Here is a 23,963-nt window from a genome sequence, read left to right as displayed (position 1 = left end):
AAGGTTACAAGAAAGAGGAACCCCAAACAATGGGAAAACAAAGATTTTTATGGACGTTGAGGGCTACAGGATGGGAAATCTGTAAAGATCTGATTGGCTGGCTGGTTTATGGAAGCTAGGTAGTCCTGCCCTTTCAGGAGTGGCAGCAGAACTGGGGAAGCCCCTTGTGAAGGGGATGGAACATTGGAGGATCCCTGATTGGGTGAGGCAAGGAGAGGGGCTGGGTTTGACCTTGGTCTTGACCAAAAGACACGGAAGAGGGATTTGCAGCCTCCATTTTGTTTGTTGCATCTATTTTTCTCCACCACAAAGTTCTCTTGGGCAAGTCACTGGCAAGGTTCACATGTTGCACTAGGATTTTCTTAACCAACCTTGCTGTTCCATTGTAGCTTGGTTTACATTAAATACTACTGAATTGCACAGTGACCCCAAATGTAAGGTGACCACCCCAGAAAGTCAAAACTAGAAGAAAAAGTAAATAAATAAATTCTGTGCAAGACCTCTCTTTCTCAGCTTCTCAGATTTGCCAAAAGCAGCTGAAACCAGTCCTGGAAATGCCTGCTAAAAGTGTATATATGACATGCTTCTATATGTCTGTGTGTATTTCTGTCTATGCATATATTTACCTGCTAAAAACAATACTTCTCAAAAATTGCAGGGCCAGGACCAAAAAAATATAAATTGAATGCATAGCTACTACTATAGATTAAAAATAATAATTGCCTGTAAAATAAGGTACCTCATTTATAAACAGAATTGGTATGTGCAGATGAGATTTAATCTGCTCTCACGTGTATAGACCATGCTCATTTACATGCAAGTGTACACTTTCTTCTCCCCTCTTCTAGGTGAGACAACATGAAGAAAAAACCAGCTGGATGAGGGGAAGGGGGACGGCACTGGGAGGGGAAAATGGAAAGAAGAAGAAAATTGAACTTGGAAGGAAAATAGATACAGAAGCCCAGCTGAGGCCCCAGAAAAGGAACTCTTAGCTAGGCAAGAACTCTATAGTAGTACGCCTCAGCTAAAGTTTGAAGGCCGCCATGCTTTTCATTTTCACCTCCCATTTGTTTATTTTCATCAGTGTCTTCTTTTTCTTAGTTTTACCTGAAATTATTGACTTCCCTCAAATATAAGACAAGGGTTGATTTATATTCACTATCTAGTGTTTGCTCTGTAGGGTACATTGTAATGGATGGATTCTTACATAACACTGTTAATATAAAGCAGTCTAACTCAAAAGGTTGTGCTGAAGGTACAGGAGGAAAAGGGGAAGAACTGAAGATGTTGTGTGGTCCTTGGAGGAAAGGGCAAGCATGGTTTTTAAAAATGGCATCGTTGTTTCTGATACCCTGTGAATGAAGTAAGTGCTGCAGTGAATCAAGATGCTATTTCCATATGAGTAAGACAGCTCTGCAATTACAGTTAATTATAGGACCTCCAAACCCTTTTTTCCACAATAAGTAGGAAAGATGAGAGTGAGTCATCATACCATCAACAACCAATAGGCACAATCTGCAGTGTTGGAGCCAATCATAAATATTCTATTCTCTGTCTTTTTTAAACATAAATTTGTTTTTAATTTTCTTCTTAAAATCAGCTCTGTACTAGTATGCTCTGGACTTGAGAAACTTCCTGCTCATTAAATACTATAGTTTGTTCTATGGAAGACCTGAAAAATGTATATAACTTTACTTATTGGGTTGTTCAACCTTGTAATCTTTGGGAGAGATCTAGATCTAAGTGATATATGGAGAGAGTGCCATAATGCAGAAAGTAAACACTATCTGCCATCCTGTTGTATGGTCTCCCAGATATACAGGCTGTACTTGAGACTTCTAACTTGAGTCTGGGAAGGGGCTAACAGCCAATAAGGTTTTTATGTACAGTACATTGTCACTTACAGCAGGAAAGAAGTTGAAATTAGCTAAGGAGCTAGCAGGAAGCTATTAGTGTTGGGGCTGGAGTCAAAGGGAAGAAAAAGAAAATGGCTACCAAGCAATAGTGGCCTATGATAATCCTAAGCTGCTGAAGGTTCTTGAGTGATTCAAGATCACTACAGAAGGGTTGGCATAGAAATAAGAGAAGATAATGGCACCGTGTGGGATCCTTCTATCTGGTGCAGATACCCAGAGGGAGAACAGGATCTGAAGACAGCAAAAAGAAGATCAAAATTTTGTTAACTGAGAGAGGTTGCCAGCCCATTTTAACTAAAGCTCTTGATTAACTCGGGGGCATTTATCTTTTTGGCTAGGCATACTGTTAAATTAACAGAAGGAACATTATTGCCAGAAGACAAATGTTTAATCTAAGAATGGTTGGCCACAGAACAACTCACCATCTTATTTTGAAGGCAGAAGCCTAAAGAGGGAGGGGAGCTGAAGCTCTCTTTGTAACTTTAGCTGAATGCTGCTTGCTTACTTATCTAAAATCATCATTGTTTCTGAGAAACTATATTTTTCTACCTTGGATAAATTACTGATAAAAGTTAAAAATAACTTCATTCATAAGAAGCTTCTTGTGTGCTGTATTTTGTCTGTCTGATCCTAAAGAACCCACCACAAGGAGGGTGGCTTTTAATTGTGAGGCAATTGGAGAGAAATTGGCTAAGTAAAGGGCAGTGAGTACCTAGCCTATAGTAACTTTTCCCATATCTTTAAAGCACATGGAAACATCTCCTTTTGAGGTTATGGTGCTGGGCTCATTTATCTCTAGCCTGGCTATAACAGAGGAGTGCAGGATAACTAAGGCATCTGTGCCTTTTTTTTTTTTTTTGCTTCTATTTTCTGTCTTGAGAGGAAAAAAGGCTTCAAATGCATCACAAGTCTCCTTAATTGGAATTAATGGTATTTATAGTAGGTGGAATATGTTTGAACTTCTATCTGCATGTCTTGGAATGATACTTTCCATCCACTTGTTGTCTGCTTGTTCAGATTCTCATGTTAAATTTCCCAAAGTCTTCAGTCTTCTGTGCATTTTGGATCCTGTTTTTTAATTCTTCCCAGACTTTCTGCACCTAGGCAACTATACTTTGAAGCTGGAATATCTGCTTTATCCAGAGAAAACAGAGTTCATGTATGTTAATCTAACAGCAATCTCTGATAAACAAAACATCTTGTATGTTTAACACTAATATTAATGCAGAAGTTTCTTCTTTTTTTAAAATAGTATGTTTATTTGGCATAGACTTTTGTGAGCTACAGCTTGTTTCATCTTGTATAGCAAGTTTGTTGGTGTAGACAATCATACATTCGTTAATGTACAGAAGCATAGACTATTATTTACCAAGTTGGTGCTCTTTGGATTCTAGGAGTTGAAGCATCAGATGGGGGGACATCAAATTGGGGAAGTCTAGTCTACCTGGTCTCTTTGTTGGTTCTGCTGTCATAAAACAAACACAGGCAACACTATATCAAGTATTAACAGAATAGACCAGATAGATTTTTATTTGGGATAGATTATCCCCACTGGCCCACAACAGCCAGAGACAGTGTGATACATGGATGTTGCTATGTGCCTACTCACAGCCACTTTGTGTCACTGCTTGTCCCTGTAAAAGTGTTCTATAGGCACCTACATAGAGAACTGGGGACAGCTTTTAAGGCAGTCATCTGGGCCTTTAGAAGGATGTGGCCATTCTATTGCTTTGAGGAGAGAGAAGGTGTCTCCCTTGTTCTAGCATTCTTTGCCATGCACCTCCTCTGAATGCTTTACACAGCTCTAATTTAAATGCTGTAAGTAAACTATGGGCCAAACGCTATCCCTTGTTAGCAGCTTTCTTAGTTAAATTCTATGTGTTTATTCATTCCTTTCTTTGTCAGCATTTGTATTGGTTTAGCAAACCTTTTTTACTTCAACTTCAGTCTGGTTCCTGCATGCCACTGTTGGGGCAACCATTTGAACTACAGGCATAGGAGTTGCTGTCCTTTGGATCCGTATCTAGCATGCAGCTGAGTAAATCGGACAAAAGGGGAAAAGTGATATTGTACAGTATGTGAAAGAAGTGCACACAAATACTGAGACCCAAGAGTTTCAAGCATTGTGGTCCAGTTGAGATCATTTGGGTAAGAATACAAGGAAGGAGAAACAACAAAGATTTTATTGTGAGGGTGGGCTGTAGATTGCCAGGTCAGGTAGAAGATCTGCGTAAGCCCTCCTGGACCAGTTAAGGAACTTTCAGCAGAAGGGTCTCAAAAATTCCTCAGTGGTCTTGCTGACTTTTCCATTTTCCAGAAGATTAAAAAAGATACAAGGCATTGGTTCTCCTAGATCTCATCCTAGCCAATAGAGAAAAACCGCTTGAAAGTAGTGGGAACTTTAGGAGGAAGTGACCACAGCATTTGGAGGTTCAAGATTCTACAGAAAGAGAAATTGGAGCATAGTTGTACTTGCCCATTTGATTATAGTAGGTCTAGGGAAATGGTAGGTGTAACCCCATGGATAGACATCCTTGGGTCAAGAGGAGCACAGGAGGGTTGGGAACTTCTAAAAAATACTGGGAATATAATTGCATACCATTCCCATGAGAAAAAAATGATCACCTAGAAAAGTGTTATGGATGCATAGGGAGCAAATAGTTACTGTAAAATGGAAATGTACTGGAAATGGGAAATAATTATAATTTCCAAGGAGGTATAACAGCAAGTAGTTAATATTTGCAGAAAGAAAGTTAGAAAAGCTAAAATGCAGAAGGTGTTTAAGCTCCCGAAGAAACTTAAAAAAATAAAAAGGCCCCTTCTGGCTATGTTAGTAGTAAACAGGTGCGTGTGAAAGGAAGGTGTGGGTCTGCTCCTGGAATGAGGTGATAGGATAGTAATAAGTGACAGGGAGAGGACAGAGCTCCTTAACAACTGCTTTGCTACAGTCTTATCCCCAAAGGAGAGTTGGATCCAAAGGACCTAAGCAGGGAATGCAACCATGGTAAGAAAAGAGCCTATTAAGGGTATTTGGCTAGTTTTAGACTCCAGAACCAAATGAACGACTTCTGAGAGTCTTGAAGGAGCTTGCAGATGAACCTCTGCAAGCCCCTTTCTGTGGTCTTTGAGAAAATATGGAAGATGGATATAGTGCCAGTAGATTTTTTTTTTTTTTTTTTTTAAAGGCAAATTTTGTCCTATCTTCAAAAGGTGGTAGGGGGAAGAGAACTTGGGTAACTACTGACTGATTAGTTTGACATAAATACAGGGTGAAACTCTGAAATAGATTATTGAGCAGGCAATTCAAGAGCATTTAGAAAAGAATGCATTGCTTGACAGGAACTAGTGTGAGTTTATTTACAATAAAACATGCTAAACCAACCTTATCTCCTTTTCTGATAGAGTGACTAGTTTAGTTGACCATAGGAATGTGGTGGACTTAATGCACTCCGACTTCAAAGCGTTCAGCAAAGTCCATGAGAATTTAGAAGAGATGGCAAAGTGTGGGCTGACTATACTGCCATTATATGGATATAGAGATGGTTGGATAAGTGTATGTTATTGGCTTCCCACAAAACTAGGTCCTATGCTGCTCAACGTATTTAAATGAATTGGATGAGGCCTTTGAAAATAGGGTTATCAAATTTGTAGACAGCAAAAAGTTGCTGTGTGGGTGTAATAAACGTCTTAGCAGACAGTGTCAAGATTCAAGAAGATCTTGACAAACTGAAACAATGGCAGAAATCAGCAAGATTAATGCCAACAGCAAAAAATGCAAATCCTACACATAAATAGGAAAAATCAAACGCATGAGTACAGGATTGGATGGGAGGACCAGGCTAAGCACCAGTTCATGCAGAAAGAATATGAGTATCTTGATGGATTACAAGCTGAAGGTGAGCCAAAAAATGTTTTGCAGTTGCAAACAGCACAGATATAGTCCTAAGCTACATAAATATAAATACAGTGTCAAGATCAAGAAACCTCCTTACTCTTCTCTATAGAGTATTGGTCAGACCACACCCAGAATACTGTTATTTTTAAGAAGAATATTGACAAACTGGAGCATGTCCAGAAGAGATCAAGGTGGTAAATGTCATGAAAGGAAAAAATTGTGGGATGGTTGGAGGCGTTGGGTATGCTTAGCCTGGGGAAAAGAAGACTGAAAGGTTGTCATGTTAAAAACAGGACAGAATGTTCAGAGTGGGTCCATGAGACAGCATAAGAAAAAGGGGTTTAAGTGACATGGAAGTAGATTTCTGTTGGACATCAAAAAAAATCCCAATGATAATATTGGAACAGAGCGCCTTGAGAAACAGTGAACTCTTCTTTGGTGGAGGTATGTAAACAGAATCTGGATAGCCTTCTATTAGGGATGTTTTAGCAGAGAATTCCTGCACTGTATGGGGATTAGACTAGATGATCTCAAGGTTCACTTCCTTACCCTTATATGATTCCATTACCTCTGCCTCTGAATACACGTAACTGCACAATGTCATACAGTAAGTCCCTTTAAGTTCAGTAGAAGAGGTCCACGTATGTATTTATAAAACTGCAGCTTCAATCTATCATGCATCCAACTATACCTTAAAAAACCCTTATTTTTGCTGAATTGTGTCTTCTGATTGAGAACTAATGGTAGGTGATTCCTTCACCCAATTTCTTTGATGGGGAACATCTAAAATTTTTTTCTTTAGTTTGCTGCTGGGCTATTTTCTTTTAATGATGAACATTTTTATTCATAAATATGAATTTATTAATCTTGAATATTATCTTGGGATTTCTGCTCAAACTGAAGGTAGAACCACATACTGGAAAGCAACCTTTCTCATCAGATGATTATAACATTTAATATTTTTATTTTAATAAGTTGTGGTTTATTTACATATAACCGTTCTATCCTACTTTCTTGCCCTTTAAAAAGAATCCCAAAGCACGATTGCAGAATTACTGTGTCCTATAAACATAGAGCCTCGTGTGCGCAGAGGGGTAGGTGGCAGTACAACCCGCGTTTGATCCCAGTGGAAGCTGGATTCTTGGTTAGCCGGCTCAGGTCGACTCAGCCTTCCATCCTTCCGAGGTCGGTAAAATGAGGAAGGTGACGACTGGGGAAGGCCATGGCAAACCACCCCGCTATAGTCTGCCAAGAAAACGTCGCAAAAGCGGCATCCCTCCAAAGGGTCAGACATGATTTGGTGCTTGCGCAGGGGACCTTTCACCTTCACCATAAACATAGGACACATCATTTATAAGGGTGTGGTAATCCTGCTATGAGACTTCACATTTCACCAGATTTTAGTGCAGTCCTGTGATCCTATTTTGTCATTTAGGTTGAGATAACTGTATAAGAATCCTATAGCTGTGCTCTTTAAAGTCAATGGAGTTTAAAAATGACATAGGATTAGCTTGGTGAGCATGGAGCAAAGCAGTCACGATCCTTCAGCAGGCATGCAGGTGGTGTCTCTTCTCATATGCTAGGGGGAAAAAAAACCCAAGTCTGTTTTGCAAGACGGCAGAGGTTTAGTAATGTAATGTAAGACTTGTCTCCAGAATGAATTTCCGTGGTTAGGGATTGTAGAAGAGCTGCATTAGTATGTGGTAGGCATGAATCAGAAGGAGTCTGGTAGCACCTCTTATGTCCAACAAATGTGATGAAAAGGCATAAGTGAGAGCTATAGCTCAGATGCATGGGGGTTAAGCTGATGCAGCATTTGAATAGGGGATAGGGCAAGAGAGAGAAGATTGTTGTTATGGGTTGTTATATAGGTGTGGGTTATATGTGAGACAAGGGACGCGGTGGCGCTGCGGGTTAAACCGCTGAGCTGTCGATCGGAAGGTCGGCGGTTCGAAACCGCGCGGCGGGGTGAGCTCCCGTTGTTAATCCCAGCTCCTGCTCACCTAGCAGTTCGAAAACATGCAAATGTGAGTAGATCAATAGGTACCGCTTCGGCGGGAAGGTAACGGCGTTCCGAGTCGTCATGCTGGCCACATGACCCGGAAGTGTCTATGACAACGCCGGCTCCAAGGCTTAGAAACGGAGATGAGCACCGCCCCCTAGAGTCGGACACGACTGGACTTTACGTCAAGGGAAACCTTTACCTTTACCTTTACCTATATGTGAGACAGATTACAAGTACCTCCTCAATTAGCAACTGCAATGTGTTAAAAAACTATTGTGTTTGCTAAGATCTTCTGAGATAGCCTGAAACCTTTAGATGTATGTGAGTTCAGTCTCTCACTCTATAATGCATAGTTTCATTGTTCTAAAATGGCAAATTTGAAATCTGTAGTGTCCTGGGAGCTTAAAATGCCCAGATATTAGTTTGTCCTTGTTTTGAGTTTTGATGTCAAATTTGTGTTCATTAAACCCTTTGTGCTAAGTCTGACCTGTTTGCATAAGAATTCTTCGTTAATCAGAAAAGGCGCTACCAGACACCTTCTGATTCATGGTAGGGGATTTAAGTGTGTGTCTAATCCTTTTGATTAAAATACATTTTAGATCACAGTAAGAGGTTCTGTTCAAAGTAGTGTATCATTTACATGCAGCAAAGTACACCAGGCTATGGCAGAATGTGATTGTGTTCTGTGTCATAGCCATTGCTTCTTAGATTTAATGTTCTGTGCTCAGTATTAGCCACTTAACTTTAAAAAGGCACAAGATGTCCAGAAATGTTCCTGTGGATAGCAATATATACTTGTTGTATGCTTGGAGTGTAATGAGAAAAAGCTGTTTAATCTGAATTATTATAATTATTATTATCATTTATTAAACTTGTATGCCATCCAACTCCTAATGACTCTGGGCAGCTCACAACAATCAAATAAATTATAATAAAATCAATAAAACATAAAAGATAGAGATAAAAGATGGCAAGTGTGATGAAGCAAGGGATCTCGTTCTCCCTGCCAAAGGCCTCGGTGAAGAGGCAAATCTTCACGGCTCTTCTAAACAACAGCAGAGTGGGGGCCATCTGGATCTTCCAGAGGGCAGGCACTGCTATAGAGAAGGCACACTTCTGATGTCCCAACGGATGGCATTGTTTAATCAAAGAAACCTGGAGCACACCAACCCTGTGAGATTGAATTGGCCAGGCAGATACTATGGGAGACAGTGTGTGACATCACAGTGACTTCATGAAAAGAAGCTTCTTTGGAAGGATCACTTGGTACATTAGAAGCAAAGGTTATGGGTGCCCCTTGCCTGCCAAGACTTTCAACTCTTGTGTGCACAAGTTGAATCTCTGCAGAAGCCTGATATTGTCAGCCTAATGTATGGGCTAGCAGAAATAAACTTAATCAAATAACAAGTCTAGAATCTCAGCTCAATGAGTGCTTAAGTCTGCATAAACTTCAAAGTATACCAATTGTTTGGTTTTTTTTTTAAGAAAAAATGTATTATCAAAATAAGCAGCATTGTGGAATAAACATTTCCTTCTGCTACCAGCAAAGACTTTCAGATTGCTACCCATCTGTGTAATTTTCTTGTATTCAGAGTGATTGAAAATTACTGATCTGATTAATCTGAGGATCTCCTTATTTAACTGGTTCCAACTTTAATATAAAATGTCTTACTAAATGCAGAGTAATGTGAAAATTAATTTAGGGATTTCACTGGCATTAGCAAAGCATGTAGTAAGTGTTCTCTTCACTTGTTAAAAATGGTTCCTATTCTGTTTATGTTTAATCTTTTATACATTAGCACCTTGTGTATCTTGGGTATGAAACAGAAATCTGGGATATTTGAAGCATCCTTTCCTTAACTGATGCTGATTATGGAATTCCCATAATCCTCAAACAGTGTAGCCCAAGGGAAGCTGATGACTAACATATGAAAGAGTAGGGTGGGGAAGACTGTTCTTAAAAATAGTACTATAGCTTAATTTTGATTGGTTTGGGAGAGGCAGGGACATGCTGTGACACAAAGTACCAAGTAAGATATTTTGTGCAGTTTCAGGAAAGCTTAATATATTTTCACCAGTGGGAACATGTTCCATAAAACAAAGATGGAGAGAGCATTGGTCTCTTAAAGGATCAGGGAAATTACTGTGTCAAGTGCAGATAAACAACTGAATGCATTCCAACTGGCTGATAGCTGGTTTGAAGGGAAAATATAATAAAAGGAAGCCAAAGCCGTCAAGCTAGTAGATCACAAGGATCTCAAAGAACAAAGAAGCAACACAAAGGCAGAAGAGCAGCTTCAAAAGTGAAGAAATGGAAACGCAAAAGAGGAACTATAAACAGCAAGCAGGCCAATGAGACAGAGTGATTTGGAGAAGCCCACCAGCCCTCCCGTGTGGGGGAGATGGGCAGTGACAAAAATATGATTGATTGATTGATTGATTGATTGATAAATAAATAAATAAATAAATAAATAAAATGTTGTGAATAAAGCTGGGTCAGAGTTTTAAAGAGGCAACAGGCGTTGTCCTGTAAAGAGGCTATCTGCACCATCTATTCTTCAGGAAGGATAATAGCTTAGAGGAGAACAATTTGGCTGTGAGGAGGAATTTGATAGAAAATTCCCTCCAAAAGAGAGGAAATGTTGGCTTATAGTTTAAATCAAGATTGGCATCATTCCAAACAGCCCAAATCTTTCAATTCTATGCATAAGCAAGCCTCAGCAGACTACTTGCTATAACCTTTTATTGACTCTTATAAATTCCACCTCAAATTACATAGTTTTGACTGCTGCGTTCACTAGGACCAACTCAGGGTTGTTGCTCAGCCATTCAGTTGCTCCTGATCCTTCATAACCCAGTGTGCGACATTCCACCGCGGCTGTCAGTAGCTGCTGCGTTGAGTTCTTCTAAGTTTATGCTTGTGTCACCAGTGATGGTGTCGACCTAATTTGCCTTCTGTGGGCAATTTTTTATTGCCTTAGATTTTTCTGAGCGTTGAGGTCTGCTCCAGTAACTTTTGTCTTTGCATTATATGTCCAAAATATCCAAGCTTTAGCTTTATTGTTTGTGCTTCCAGTCAGTTGTGTGGTTTTACTTCATCTGTATTGAATGATTTGTTCTTGCAATCTGAGGTTTTCTCAACAATTTTCTCCAGCAACACAATTCAAAGGCATCGTTTTTCTTCAGCCTTTCTGATGATCTAGAGTTCACAGTCATATGTTTTATGGGAAGACTGCTGACCTGGAAAAGATATACCTTTGTTGTCAGGGTGATGTCTATCTGCTTCGGTATTTTCTCTAGATTTGTCACAATTTTTCTCCCAAATTGCAGATGTCTGTTTATTTTATGGCTACAGTCACCTTCTCTGTGAATTTTTGAGCCTAGGAAGGTAAAATCTGTTACTCCCTCAACATTTTCATTTATTTACATTCAGTTGGCATTGCCTACTGAAATAATCTTAGATTTGGATTTGTTTCGTTCTTTTAAAAAAACTACTGAGTAATACAGTGGCTTTTGCACTCTCTTTTAACAAGAGAGTCCTTAAATCATCTTTGATTCCAGCCATCAAAGTGATATCATCAGCATACCTGAGGTTGTTAATGTTTCTCCCAGCAATTTTAATTATACTTTCTGTTTAATTATGATTACAATTTCTGATTTTCTACTCCAGCATTTATCATGATACATTTTGCATAAAGTTAAATAAAGTGACAGTATGCAACCTTAGGTTTCCCAATTTTGAACCATTTAGTTGCTTCATTTTGATTTAGTTGCCTCATCTTCCATTTTTGCTTCCTAGTTGTCATACAAATTTTTTGGTAGGAAGGATATCTGGTACTCCCATGTTTTTAAAGGTTATCCATGAATTGTTTTGATCAAAGGTCTTAGTAGTGTGTGAGATAAGTGCAGTTGTTCAGTACTATGAGCCTTCTTTAACACTGTTCTTTCTCTGTGTGTGTTGGAATATAAATTGACTTTTTCCAGTCTCTTGGCCATTACTCCGTTTTCCAGAAATAGAGTGCAGTTAAAGTGCTACTTGCGGTTTCTATCTTGTACAATTTTAAATAGTTCTGATATTTCATTAAATCTTGTAATTTTGTTGTTAGCAATATATTCTAGACCCCGTTTAACTCCACTTTCCAGGATGTCTGACTGTAGTTCGGTGATCAGATCTTTGTCCATATCATCGTTACAATCTTTTTTGTAAAGTTCTTCTATATATTTGCACCAACCTGACCTATCCTATCCTATCCTATCCTATCCTATCCTATCCTATCCTATCCTATCCTATCCTATCCTATCCTATCCTATCCTATCTCATCTCTAAATTGTATAGCCACCCATCTCACAAACAAGTGACTCTGGACGGCTTACAAGAAGTTAAATCAGTTAATAAATACCTAAAAATCTTTATAATTATTGACAATTAAAACATCAAAAACTATAAAAACTGAGCTAAAATGAAAAGTAGATGAGGATATCTTAGTAGGGGAGTCACCTCACTAGCTCACCTGTCAGCAGTTGTGGGATCCAGGCCTGCTGACACAACCAGGTCTTGAGGGGAAGCTCAGAAGTGATGAGGCCAACTTCACCTTGGGGGAGAAGATTCCACAGTATCTTCACAATGCTTTTTCTAGTTGAAGTTGTAATTTTAGAAGATCTGAGCTTCAATCAGTGTTGTTTTTGCTGACTGACTATATATTCTCCATCTTTGCTTGCACGGTATATATTCAATTTGATTTTGTTGTTGTCCATCAGTTGATTTCCATATGTAAAGTCATCTTTTAGGTTGTTGGAAGAAGTTGTTTGCTGTAACAATAGCAAGAAGTTTATTAGTTTGTTTTTTGTGTTATTTTATACACCAAGGCCAACTTTCTCCATTATTCTAGATGCTATTTTACTCTAATTTTAGCATTCCAATATCCTATAATTAGCATGACATTTTTTTGGTGCTGTGTTGATAAGATGTCGCATAGACCTGTTCAGCTTTCACTTCTTATGCATCTGTGGTTTGAGTTGGAGTGTTTGGTGTTGATTGGCTTGACTTGGATTCAAATTGAGATCATCTATCATTCCTGACTAACTTCCTTTTGTTAATAACAATGGCTACTCAATTTCTTCCAATTTTCTTGTCCATAGTAGAAGAACTGATGCTCCTCTAATATGAAGTGGCCAATTCCAGACCATTTCAGTTTCCGGATTTCCAGCATGTCAGTGTTAAATCTTGACCTTTCTGCTTGGACAACATCAGCTATGCCTTGGTTCATCGATCTGACATTCCATGTCATTACTGTATACATGCCTTTGCTTGCAATGCTGAACTTTTCTTTTCCCTCTGAGCTATGGGCAGCTGGAGTTCTTTTAGCTTTAATCCAACCATATCATAAGCACCAAAGCTACACATTTGCCTATGCTCTTTTCTAGTACCTTATTGAATACCTTTAGATTTGGAGAACATTGTGTACTGTATTGTGTTAACATTCTCTTGGTTGTGAATATTCATTTGGTTTTCTCGACAGTTCATTGGAGCAGGTAGCCACTTCGTCCTCCAGTGATTTGTTTTTAGTCTGAGTCCTTGTCTATGACATGCCAATTCTGGGTGATACTTCCAGGAATGCACACTTCCAGTTGTACAGCTCATTTCATCCTTGACATGCCTTTATTACTACAAGGTAATTCTCCATGAAGGGGCTAATTAGAGAAGAGGCAGAATAAATAAACATTGGTTTGTATTCCTGTGGATTTTTTTTTCTTGGATAGATCAGGTAGAGGTGATGCTTCGGGTCTAGATGGGTACATCTAGTACAAAAGCTGCTCTGTTTTGTCATTGTGGATCTCGTGTGATTTAGACAACTCAGAGATGTCTACTACCAAGCATGTTAATATTATTTGCCAGTCAGATACAGTATATTAGAACTGTCCCAGTGCTGCTTCTAGCTGTGCTGGTATTGTATATGCTTTCAAATGTTCCAATAAAAGAGAATATCTGTAGCTCAGGGTTGAACTGTGGAGTCCTTGGTGTTCTCTGAGCTTCGTTGTTTGCTTGCAGACATTTCACTACCTGACTAGGTAACATCATCAGTGCTAATGAGTGTGGGGTTTGCTACTACTATACAGTAGCTTGCCCTGCCAATGTTGGTGGGGGTGTGGCTTGAAAATTGTGAGATGATGGCACAGTTGGGGCATATCTTGTCTGGCATTTTATTGCCTCCATGCAGGAAATTGAGATGTCATCTTCTAAACAAGCATAGGATCTCTTGTTTTGTGGCCCACGTGGCTTGTTGAAGGCAGCCTGCTACATTGAATTAATACAGTTTTTACATCCTACTGTTGTATATTGAAACTTTTTGGGGTTATAAAGATAAATCATATACAAAATTGTTGTTGTTTATTCGTTTAGTCGCTTCCGACTCTTCGTGACTTCATGGACCAGCCCACGCCAGAGCTTCCTGTCGGTCGTCAACACCCCCAGCTCCCCCAGGGACGAGTCCGTCACCTCTAGAATATCATCCATCCATCTTGCCCTTGGTCGACCCCTCTTCCTTTTGCCTTCCACTCTCCCTAGCATCAGCATCTTCTCCAGGGTGTCCTGTCTTCTCATTATGTGGCCAAAGTATTTCAGTTTTGCCTTTAATATCATTCCCTCAAGTGAGCAGTCTGGCTTTATTTCCTGGAGGATGGACTGGTTGGATCTTCTTGCAGTCCAAGGCACTCTCAGAATTTTCCTCCAACACCACAGTTCAAAAGCATCGATCTTCCTTCGCTCAGCCTTCCTTATGGTCCAGCTCTCGCAGCCATATGTTACTACAGGGAACACCATTGCTTTAACTATGCGGGCCTTTGTTGTCAGTGTGATGTCTCTGCTCTTAACTATTTTATCGAGATTTGTCATTGCTCTTCTCCCAAGGATTAAGCGTCTTCTGATTTCCTGACTGCAGTCAGCATCTGCAGTAATCTTTGCACCTAGGAATACAAAGTCTTTCACTGCTTCTACATTTTCTCCCTCTATTTGCCAGTTATCAATCAAGCTGGTTGCCATAATCTTGGTTTTTTTGAGGTTTAGCTGCAAACCAGCTTTTGCACTTTCTTCTTTCACCTTCATCATAAGGCTCCTCAGTTCCTCTTCGCTTTCAGCCATCAAAGTGGTATCATCTGCATATCTGAGATTGTTAATGTTTCTTCCAGAGATTTTAACTCCAGCCTTGGATTCCTCAAGGCCAGCTTGTCGCATGATGTGTTCTGCATACAAGTTGAATAGGTAGGGTGAGAGTATACAGCCCTGCCGTACTCCTTTCCTAATCTTAAACCAGTCTGTTGTTCCGTGGTCTGTTCTTACTGTTGCTACTTGGTCGTTATACAGATTCTTCAGGAGGCATACAAGATGACTTGGTATCCCCATAACACTAAGAACTTGCCACAATTTGTTATGGTCCACACAGTCAAAGGCTTTAGAATAGTCAATAAAACAGAAATAGATGTTTTTCTGAAACTCCCTGGCTTTTTCCATTATCCAGCGGATATTGGCAATTTGGTCTCTAGTTCCTCTGCCTTTTCTAAACCCAGCTTGTACATCTGGCAATTCTCGCTCCATGAACTGCTGAAGTCTACCTTGCAGGATCTTGAGCATTACCTTACTGGCATGTGAAATGAGTGCCACTGTTCGATAGTTTGAACATTCTTTAGTGTTCCCCTTTTTTGGTATGGGGATATAAGTTGATTTTTTCCAGTCTGATGGCCATTCTTGTGTTTTCCAAATTTGCTGGCATATAGCATGCATTACCTTGACAGCATCATCTTGCAAGATTTTGAACAGTTCAGCTGGGAATATACAAAATTAGCTGCAGCAAATAAACTGAAATAATTTTAATTGTATGTTTATCTAGTTCTTGGCAAGGTCTTGGAGGATTGAATGCGTTCCTCTTTGAAGCTTTTAAAAGTCCATGTCCCCCTTTCAAGTCCTACTGGGCTCCCTCATTGTGGCAGGGGGTGTTTCTGGAAGGGATGAACAAAGAATGCCTAGAGTACTGTATATACTCCCAGCAGGGTCAACCAAGGTGTGAAGTTGTCTCAGCTGCCCAGCTAAAGGAAGCAGGCACATGTATTGGGCAACAGTGATGCAGGAAAATGCTGAAGGCAGGTGGTCACTTTAATGACAATGGAAAAGGCATTGCTTCATACTGTGCAGGAGAAGACAATAGTAAATTACTTCTGTATTTTACCAAGAAAACCACATAGATATACAAGGTAATATGATTCAAAATAGTACTGGATGATGAAGCTCTCAGGTCAGATGGCACTCAACATACTACTGAGGAAGAGCTGAAGATCTTTCAGGGTACTAATGGTGTTTATGACACAGCTAGATTAAAGCCTTCTGGATGTTTAGTTGCCAATGTTGCCATGCAGGAAAAGAAAATCTGAAGCTGCAAGGACAAAATTATAGTTGGAAATGGAATGTAAAAAGCATGAACATGACAATGCTCAGCACAGTAAAGGATGAAATGAGTCAACTACAGATTGACTTTTTAGGTATCAGTGACTTGAAGTGGACTGGGATTGGACACTTTCAGTCAGAAGATCCTATCATTTACTATTCAGGACATGAAAAACAAAGAAGAAATGGTACGCTTTCATAATCAGGAAGCAAAGATAGTATTTTGGTCAATGAGCAAATAATCTCAATTAGACTTAGTGGACAACTGTTTAACGTATGTAATGATTCTGTAGTATTGAATAGTTTCTGCATTTTAGGATCAACTATCAATAGTAAAGGAACTGACAGTCAAGAAATAGGCTGCAGACTAGCATTTGATAGAATAGCAATAAAGACCTGTGGAGTGGAATGGAGGAAGAAGGGATATATTATTTATCAGTTCTTTTTCCTTTGAACCAAGTTGCTTGAGTGGCCTTTTTTTCCCTGACAGCTCTGTTAACAGTTGAACAAATTCCATTTGCATTTCTCCAGCAGTTCACCTTGTCATTTCGGACAGTTTTTTCTTTGAGGTTTTTTTTCCCAGTTTTATTTCCCTCAATATGTCAAAGAAAATCTCTGTATGGAACAATCTGCTTGCCAGCTGGTTGTCTAAAAGGCTCTTTTTCTTCCTTTACAGACAATATCTGAAGCAAGGGACTGTTTAACATAGCAAAGACATCTTTTTAAAATCAAATTGGATTCAGTGTCCATGTTGTTATATTTTTTCTTTTTCTGCATCTAAATGCATGAAGATTCTTGATGGATGAAGATATATGTGATTGCACAAGGATGAATATACCATGTTGTTACAATTAACTTTTTATCCATAGGTATAGATAATTACATGGAAATTCACTAAATTTAATTTTTCTTATTTTATTCTGAGATATTAATATCACAATAAGTCCTCCAAATCTTAAAAATCAGGGGTATTTAAAGCAAACAGTTTATGAGACAACCTAGCTGTGTGCCTTTTAGGACTTACTCCAGTGTAGAGGGCAGAAATGGAAAAGGGTTTCTTTGGTTTTCTTTCTCCACTGTACAGTGAAGGCTACCATGGTTGATGGTATTAAACACCACTGAGAGGTCTTACAGAATGAGAAGTGCACCTCCTCCTTCCAAGTCCCATCACAGGTCATCCACAAGAGTGATCAGTGCAGTCTCAGTCTCAGATACCCAGGCGTGTATCCAGATAATCTGTCTCATCCAGGATCCTCTGCAATTGGAACCCAACCACCTTCTCAACAAACTTACCCAGAAATGGCAGATTGGAGATTGGCCAGTATAGAACAGTTGGTTCCAGGGATGGCTTTTCAAAGAAAGGGGTCACTACCACCTCCTTCAAAGTTGAGGGCATTACCCCCATCCCCAAGGACATATTTACCATCTCCTGGATCCATGCCTTTGTGCCCACTCTAGCCGCACATGGTGCTGATACTTTCAAAGAATAATATGTTGTGATGTTCACCCTCTAATCTAACAGTCGGAATTTGGCTTCTAGGTACTTTCAGCTATACCCATGTGCACTCACGTGATTGATATTAAATGTATTGCAACTACTGACTCACCGCACTAGAAAATCTTTCAAGGCCATGTGTGGTATCTGCAGTGTTTACACTAGTGAGGCAATTAGAAATGTGAGGTCACATTTTTCTCTTCATAGAGCTGCTATTTGTGTCTAAGGATTGCATCACTCAGTATCAGGATCCCTCCCACTCCAAAGGTGTATATTCACTGTGAGATTATCTCAAATGGAGCAGGGTAATCCCCTTTGTGGTGTCCAATGGTGTTTTCCTTTCCACAATTGACATGGGCTGAGGAGATTTTCCTGTGCTGGAGTTGACCCAAGAAACTCTGGTGCTGAATAAAGCATTTTTAATAAGCGTATTTTCAGAAAAAACAACACTGTTATAGTCCTTCTATAACTGTCCTTCCAGGATTAAAATCTGGATCAAAATAAGAGGTGACTTCTCAGGACATAATTTATTTCAATCGGCCTCAGTCTTTTAGTAAAGAAATCATACAATATAATTCATCACTTTTTATTGGTCTGTCTTAGTAAAATGTTGGGGGAATCAGGCTAAAAGCCTGCTCTTGTTTCCTGAAATAATTTATAAAATGAATAATTATTATTATACCAGCTAGAAACCTAGTTAAGCCATTTGTAGAAGAACATCATGGCTGTAATCCAAAGACCTACTTTAGGCATACCCACAGGCTAAAATGGGCCCAGTGAGACTGCCTGTAAATAATCATCCTCTCTTTTTTTAATGGCCTTCGCTATGCTATAGGAATTGATGTAATCAAAATGGAAGCTCAGAGCTATCCTAGACACACAGATCTATCTGCACAGTTCTTTGGATCTTGTCCTGTGTCTGGTAAACTTCAGTTTCTATCATTCAGATAGAAAATACTATATGAGGAGGGTTTAGGGTGCTTTGTATTGTTTGTGCAAAGTGTAATTCTATCTTTTCTCATCTATATAAAGTGGTACAAATTGGAAAAGAATGTGTGTCTTGAGAATATTCTCCTATTTTAAATAATTTGATCATTTTTCTGTTAGAGCAAATATGTACATATATTATATAGTAATATGTACATATAAATAGTGTACATATACTCACTCTTGTTTTTTAGCATGGATACCAATCAGTTTGCCATTCTTGATAGGTTTCATAATACCACTTCGCACAATTGGCCAAGCTGATGATCCAACATGTAGTGAGCATTGTATTTTGTACAGCAATGTCATCTGCTACATAAGAAGTTCAGTTTGTGATATATATCATATGTATCCTACGTGCATATGCCCCTTGAATGGTACCTTGAATAGATGCTTATTGTCTCATTGGTTTCTAATGCCCCACTATTCAAATGGAATTCTCAAAATGCTGATTACGTGAATCAGCCTACAATTTCAGCCCGCACAAATTACACTGAATCAGCAATTGAAGAGCTTTCAAGAAAGCCCTCCCCTCCCTTTTTTTCCTGTAATTTCCATCCAAGAACACACAATCCACTCCTGTAACATGCTCAAGAATGCTGAGGCTCTCTCAAGCTAAAAAAGGGTTCCATTCCTTCCAAAGGAATCCCAAGATGCACTTGGTTCACAAAAAGGCTTGCTGCAAAGCAGCCAGCATGACATCATGCAGGCCTTTGGCCCACGGAGGTTGGCTTGCTAAGCATTCAATAGCATTTCAGTAATGGATCGTTTCTGGCAGGCTGCCCTGGAGAGAATGAGAATGTTCCATTGGGCTGGGAAAGCCTGTAGTTATCAGTTGCTGCCTTTCCTTTCTCATGAGTCTTTAATCAGATTTATGGAAGCCACTTTTAGGAGCAGATTTTATTTAAAGCTGAGAACAGTGAAAAAGAACTTGGGAAAATAAAGACTTACAATATACAGATATGCGCAGGAGAAAAAATGGGAAAGGAAAGGAGGGAGAAAAACGTTGAACCCTTGAAAGGTAAAGGTAAAGGTAAAGGTTTCCCTTGACGTAAAGTCCAGTCGTGTCCAACTCTAGGGGGCGGTGCTCATCTCCGTTTCTAAGCCTTGGAGCTGGCATTGTCCATAGGACACTTCCGGGTCATGTGGCCAGCATGACCCTTGAAAAATGATATTTTTTACTCCATTTTTCCTCTATTATTCTTTCTGGGTTGCAGTGATCTAGAAGCAAAGCTCAACCATTTTTCCTGAAATGATTTCATGTGAGATTTGTCCCCATCTCCTTTATAAAGAAAAAAAGCTGGATTCGCACCATATTAGGCATAATGTGGTTTGTTTGATTTTGTATGGCATGTTGCATAAACCCAGCTCATGTGTTTTGTTTGCTAAATCATCTTTAAACAAACCATGGCTTACTACCACAGTGAACTGAGAAGGAAAGTAAACATACAACTGTTGGATATATAAAGTATTGACTGATGCTTTGTCTTCATGTATACCTGAGGGTGAAAAGGGTTCTTGTACCATGTGAGTGGAAAGGCTAAAGGAAAGAGAAAGTTATAGGGAGAAACATGATCACAGCATCCCAGAGATCAAATGTGGACATACAGCAGCAGTGGAAAGACAAGTGGAAAGAAGTAGAACAATGCAAGGGTATGGAATCAGAAGGCGATGTGTGCATATCCTAGCAAAAATTTACCGTTCAAAACCTCCTGGATGGGGAACGCAAAAGGGATTGTGCTGTGCTCGCCATACATCTGGAGAAGTCAAGACTCAGCACCTCATTTTCCAGCTGTAAAAGACATATAACTAAAAGTGGGCAAAACATTTCAAATGTCCCACTTTGTGAAATGGCTGTTTCAAGGGCAAAACAGGCTCTTCCAATTGCTTTGGGGGTATTTAAGCTCAAGATCCTTCTGAAATGATTAAAAGAACCATTTTGCACAAGAAGGAGGGATGGAATCAAATTCAAAGCAGTTAGAATCCGGAAACATTTTGCACATGCTTCTGTATAGCCACATAAGGATAACTGGTTTAGGGTTTAAAGAGATGTTGGTCCTTCTGTAAATGTTTCCTGCATTTCTACAGCAAGTGAATGAAAGAACAGATGAGACAGCAAACTCCGTCAGCGGAAGCTCTGCGTAGTGCCCTTGCATGGTTTAGGAGTGGTATGCCTAGGGCTCATCCATCACTTAATAAAGATCACATCAGATTTCCTTGGTTGGATGAGGTTAATTTACACACAGCACATACAGTGTTTTCAGAGAGGCTTTGAATGAAAGTATTCCTACCTTTTAAGAGCTCAGGACCAGGGGTCACAATCAGTAGAAGATGACTAGACTCTCCTGGCCCACAAGGCAAGACAAAATCTTCTCCATTATAATTTGGAAAGGTCACTCTGCTTTGGCTCCCCGGATCTATTGTTCCTCAACCACAAAAAAAGCCCTTGGAATCTGCACTTCTTTGTATTTTTTAAAGTTCTTTTGGTGGGGGCACTGAAAGTTGCAGGGAGCATAGCGGAGACTGAAGAGTTTACTGGAAGGGAGCAGTGGAAAATATATTCCTTGTTTTGTTTAGGGGAGACTTTAAATGTGAAAAATATGTGGCAAATCTTGAGGAAGATTAACATGCTTATTTGTGCCTCTGAAACTCGAACATTAAATTCAAAATGTACTAATTCAAAACAATGGTTTTATTGCTGAATTTCATCAACATAATCTATGGGCACTCTGGGGGGTCACAAAATGGGGGTTACAAGTTGTATGTGATCCATTGACTGCATGTTGCCTGTTCCTGTTACATACAAATTGCTTTCTAGAAAACTCAGGCATATTTCCACATCTCTCAGACAAAATGTGTTAAATTTATGTTTCAACTTTCCATCAGTAATGCAAAGCAGCACACTTAACACTCCCTCCTCAATTTTTCCATAACAACTACCCTTTGGGTAGGTTGTCTGAAAGATAGTGACTGATTCAGTAATCCAGTCAGAGTATGTGGCTGAGGTGAACTTAATGTGGATCTTCTAAATGGTGTCCACTAGGACTGTTCTTCCCAATTTGGTGCAATCCATCTGAAGTGGGACTATACCGTCAATATACTCAGCCATGAAAGTCTATCTGGAGATTATGAGAATTTTAATTCCATCTGATTTTAAACCACAGTTGGGGACAGCTGGCTTAGGATGTGGTTTCCTGGTAGCCAGGAACCTATCTATGTTGGAATGAAAATTCAGGACTTGCAGAAGTGGCTCCTTTTCAGCAGGGAACTAGCTAATTCTAAAGACCTTTCCCTCAGGAACGTGTTTCTGATCCTGCTTCTATTTCTTTTCTCTGCTGTAAGGACAGTGGAATCATTGGGAGTCTCTATAGCAGAGTTTCTTAACCTTGGCCACTTTGAGGTGGGTGGACTTCAACATGCTGGCTGGGGAATTCTGGGAGTTGAAGCCCACCCATCTTAAATTGGCCAAGATTGAGAAACACTGCTCTATGGTACCCACACTCTCAGGATTATGGGAAGCCAAAAGCTGCTGTTGTGAGGTTTAACTGTCCTCAGGACTTGGATATGGCTCAAGAATACAAATACTGCAGTACTATAAAGGATAGCAAAGCACTAGTCATGCTTCATCTTATACTAAATAATTTAGTGAAAAGTACTCTGTCAAACAGGGTGTTTTCCTTGCAGGGGCTTTTACTTAGCTGGATGAAAAAGTCAGGTTTCAGCCAAAATGCTCCCCAACTTTTTTGAAGTAAAAGGACGGTTTGCACAGTGACGGAATATTCATCTCTTGCCCCAGTGGTGATGAACTATGTACCTGGTGCCTGCTAGAAACCCTTTAATTCATTGTGGGATTAAAATGTGTTGCTCTCTATAGGTCTGTTGCTTCATGATGCGACCAGAAGAGGAACATGCTGTGCCCTCTCAGAAACATCTTTGGTTTGTTGACCATGATAGCTATGAAAGGACTACTGTTAGTACTAGGCATAGATAGCAATGGACAAGGAAAAAAAACAAGCAAATTCAGTAATTCAAATCTTCTCCCCCAGTGTCCTTATGTTCTCTGTAAAGCAAAGAATGCTTGCTAGTGAAGTCCCGGCTTAGTTCTGAGATTGTGGGGATGAATCTTACATAATGCTTAGAAGTGACAGAAAGGCGCCTCGAGTGCATTCTGAAAGACTGTCTGAAGAGGAAAATGCCATCCTCAATTCTGTACAAGAAAAAGTACCTAGTGAAATAGAGTAATTTATCTGACCAAGAAATACGCTCTGAATCTTTTATGTTCCCTGTGTTCAACTCAGATGTCTTTCAGTTTCTCTGTGGAAGCTGGAGTTTGTTCTGCATATGGTAGATGCCCAGGCCTTTTGTACAAATAGCCCATGCAGACTGCTGCCCAGTTTATGGTATCTTCTATGGACCTTGGGTTATTTATTGTATAATACCTCTTTTAGAAGCACATTAACAGGTTGCCCGATAGGATCTGTTATTTCTAAAACATATGTCTTCTTCCCTGCAGGTATACATTATCAAGGTCACTTGGTCCAATGGCTCGACAGAGGCCATTTATCGACGATACAGCAAATTCTTTGATCTGCAGGTAAGATTGCTAAATTTCTGTTACACTCTGGAATGTTCATTTTATGGAGCTGTAACATTATTTTACTGGATTTTATGTTCACAGTGATGCATCTTTAAGGCAACATCTTTATACTTACATGCATGTAACAATAGACATAATGTTACTGCCATTCCTTTTGGTGCTGTTTTAGATTTTGATACAAAAATAATTCAACCTATTTATCTCCAAGTTTCTGCTCAGCTATTTTCTTTTCCTTTCTAATAGCTAGCAGGAGACTTCTTTCCTATAAATATGTAAGAGTAAGAAGTAGGCAATAACAATGTTAAAATACCACCTTTTAATCAGAAACAAATCATCTTTATAATGGTTATTGCACAATCCAGTGGATCATATCTAAATCTGATCAGAGATGAGAAAGGTGCCACCTGGGTCAATCTATCTGTGTTTTTGGAATGGTCTAGACTAGGTCAATAACTGTTCATATTAGTAACCTAAATAGGAGGAGCTTTATCAACTGCAGTTCAAACTATAATGGAAATTAAAATGTCTTGCTAGTTATAATATTAGTGGCTTTTATTAATCTTGTTTATTCCATGTTGTTTGCTGTTTGGCTTCCAATCCTGCACGTGTTTCATTTTCTTCCAATGTATGTTTT

The 23,963-nt window shown here is 39.4% G+C and overlaps 2 protein-coding genes across 3 annotated transcripts in view; one reads left to right on the top strand and one right to left on the bottom strand.

The window, feature by feature from the left end:
- The window catches only part of NEURL1B (neuralized E3 ubiquitin protein ligase 1B), a 442,008-nt gene that overhangs the window by 251,276 nt on the left and 166,769 nt on the right, over nucleotides 1–23,963 (bottom strand). The gene's annotated exons all lie outside the window — the stretch shown is intronic.
- SH3PXD2B (SH3 and PX domains 2B) overlaps nucleotides 1–23,963 on the top strand; it is a 134,785-nt gene that overhangs the window by 10,584 nt on the left and 100,238 nt on the right. For both annotated transcript variants that reach the window (XM_063292398.1, XM_063292397.1), the window contains exon 2: nucleotides 23,246–23,326. In XM_063292398.1, the coding sequence (XP_063148468.1) occupies nucleotides 23,246–23,326 (81 nt within the window). The remainder of the gene's footprint in view (nucleotides 1–23,245; nucleotides 23,327–23,963) is intronic.

This window comes from Candoia aspera, chromosome 2 (genome assembly GCF_035149785.1).
Source record: "Candoia aspera isolate rCanAsp1 chromosome 2, rCanAsp1.hap2, whole genome shotgun sequence".
Lineage (NCBI taxonomy): Eukaryota > Metazoa > Chordata > Lepidosauria > Squamata > Boidae > Candoia > Candoia aspera.
Note: the sequence above shows the minus strand (reverse complement) of the source record. Positions and strands in the feature narration are given on the sequence as shown.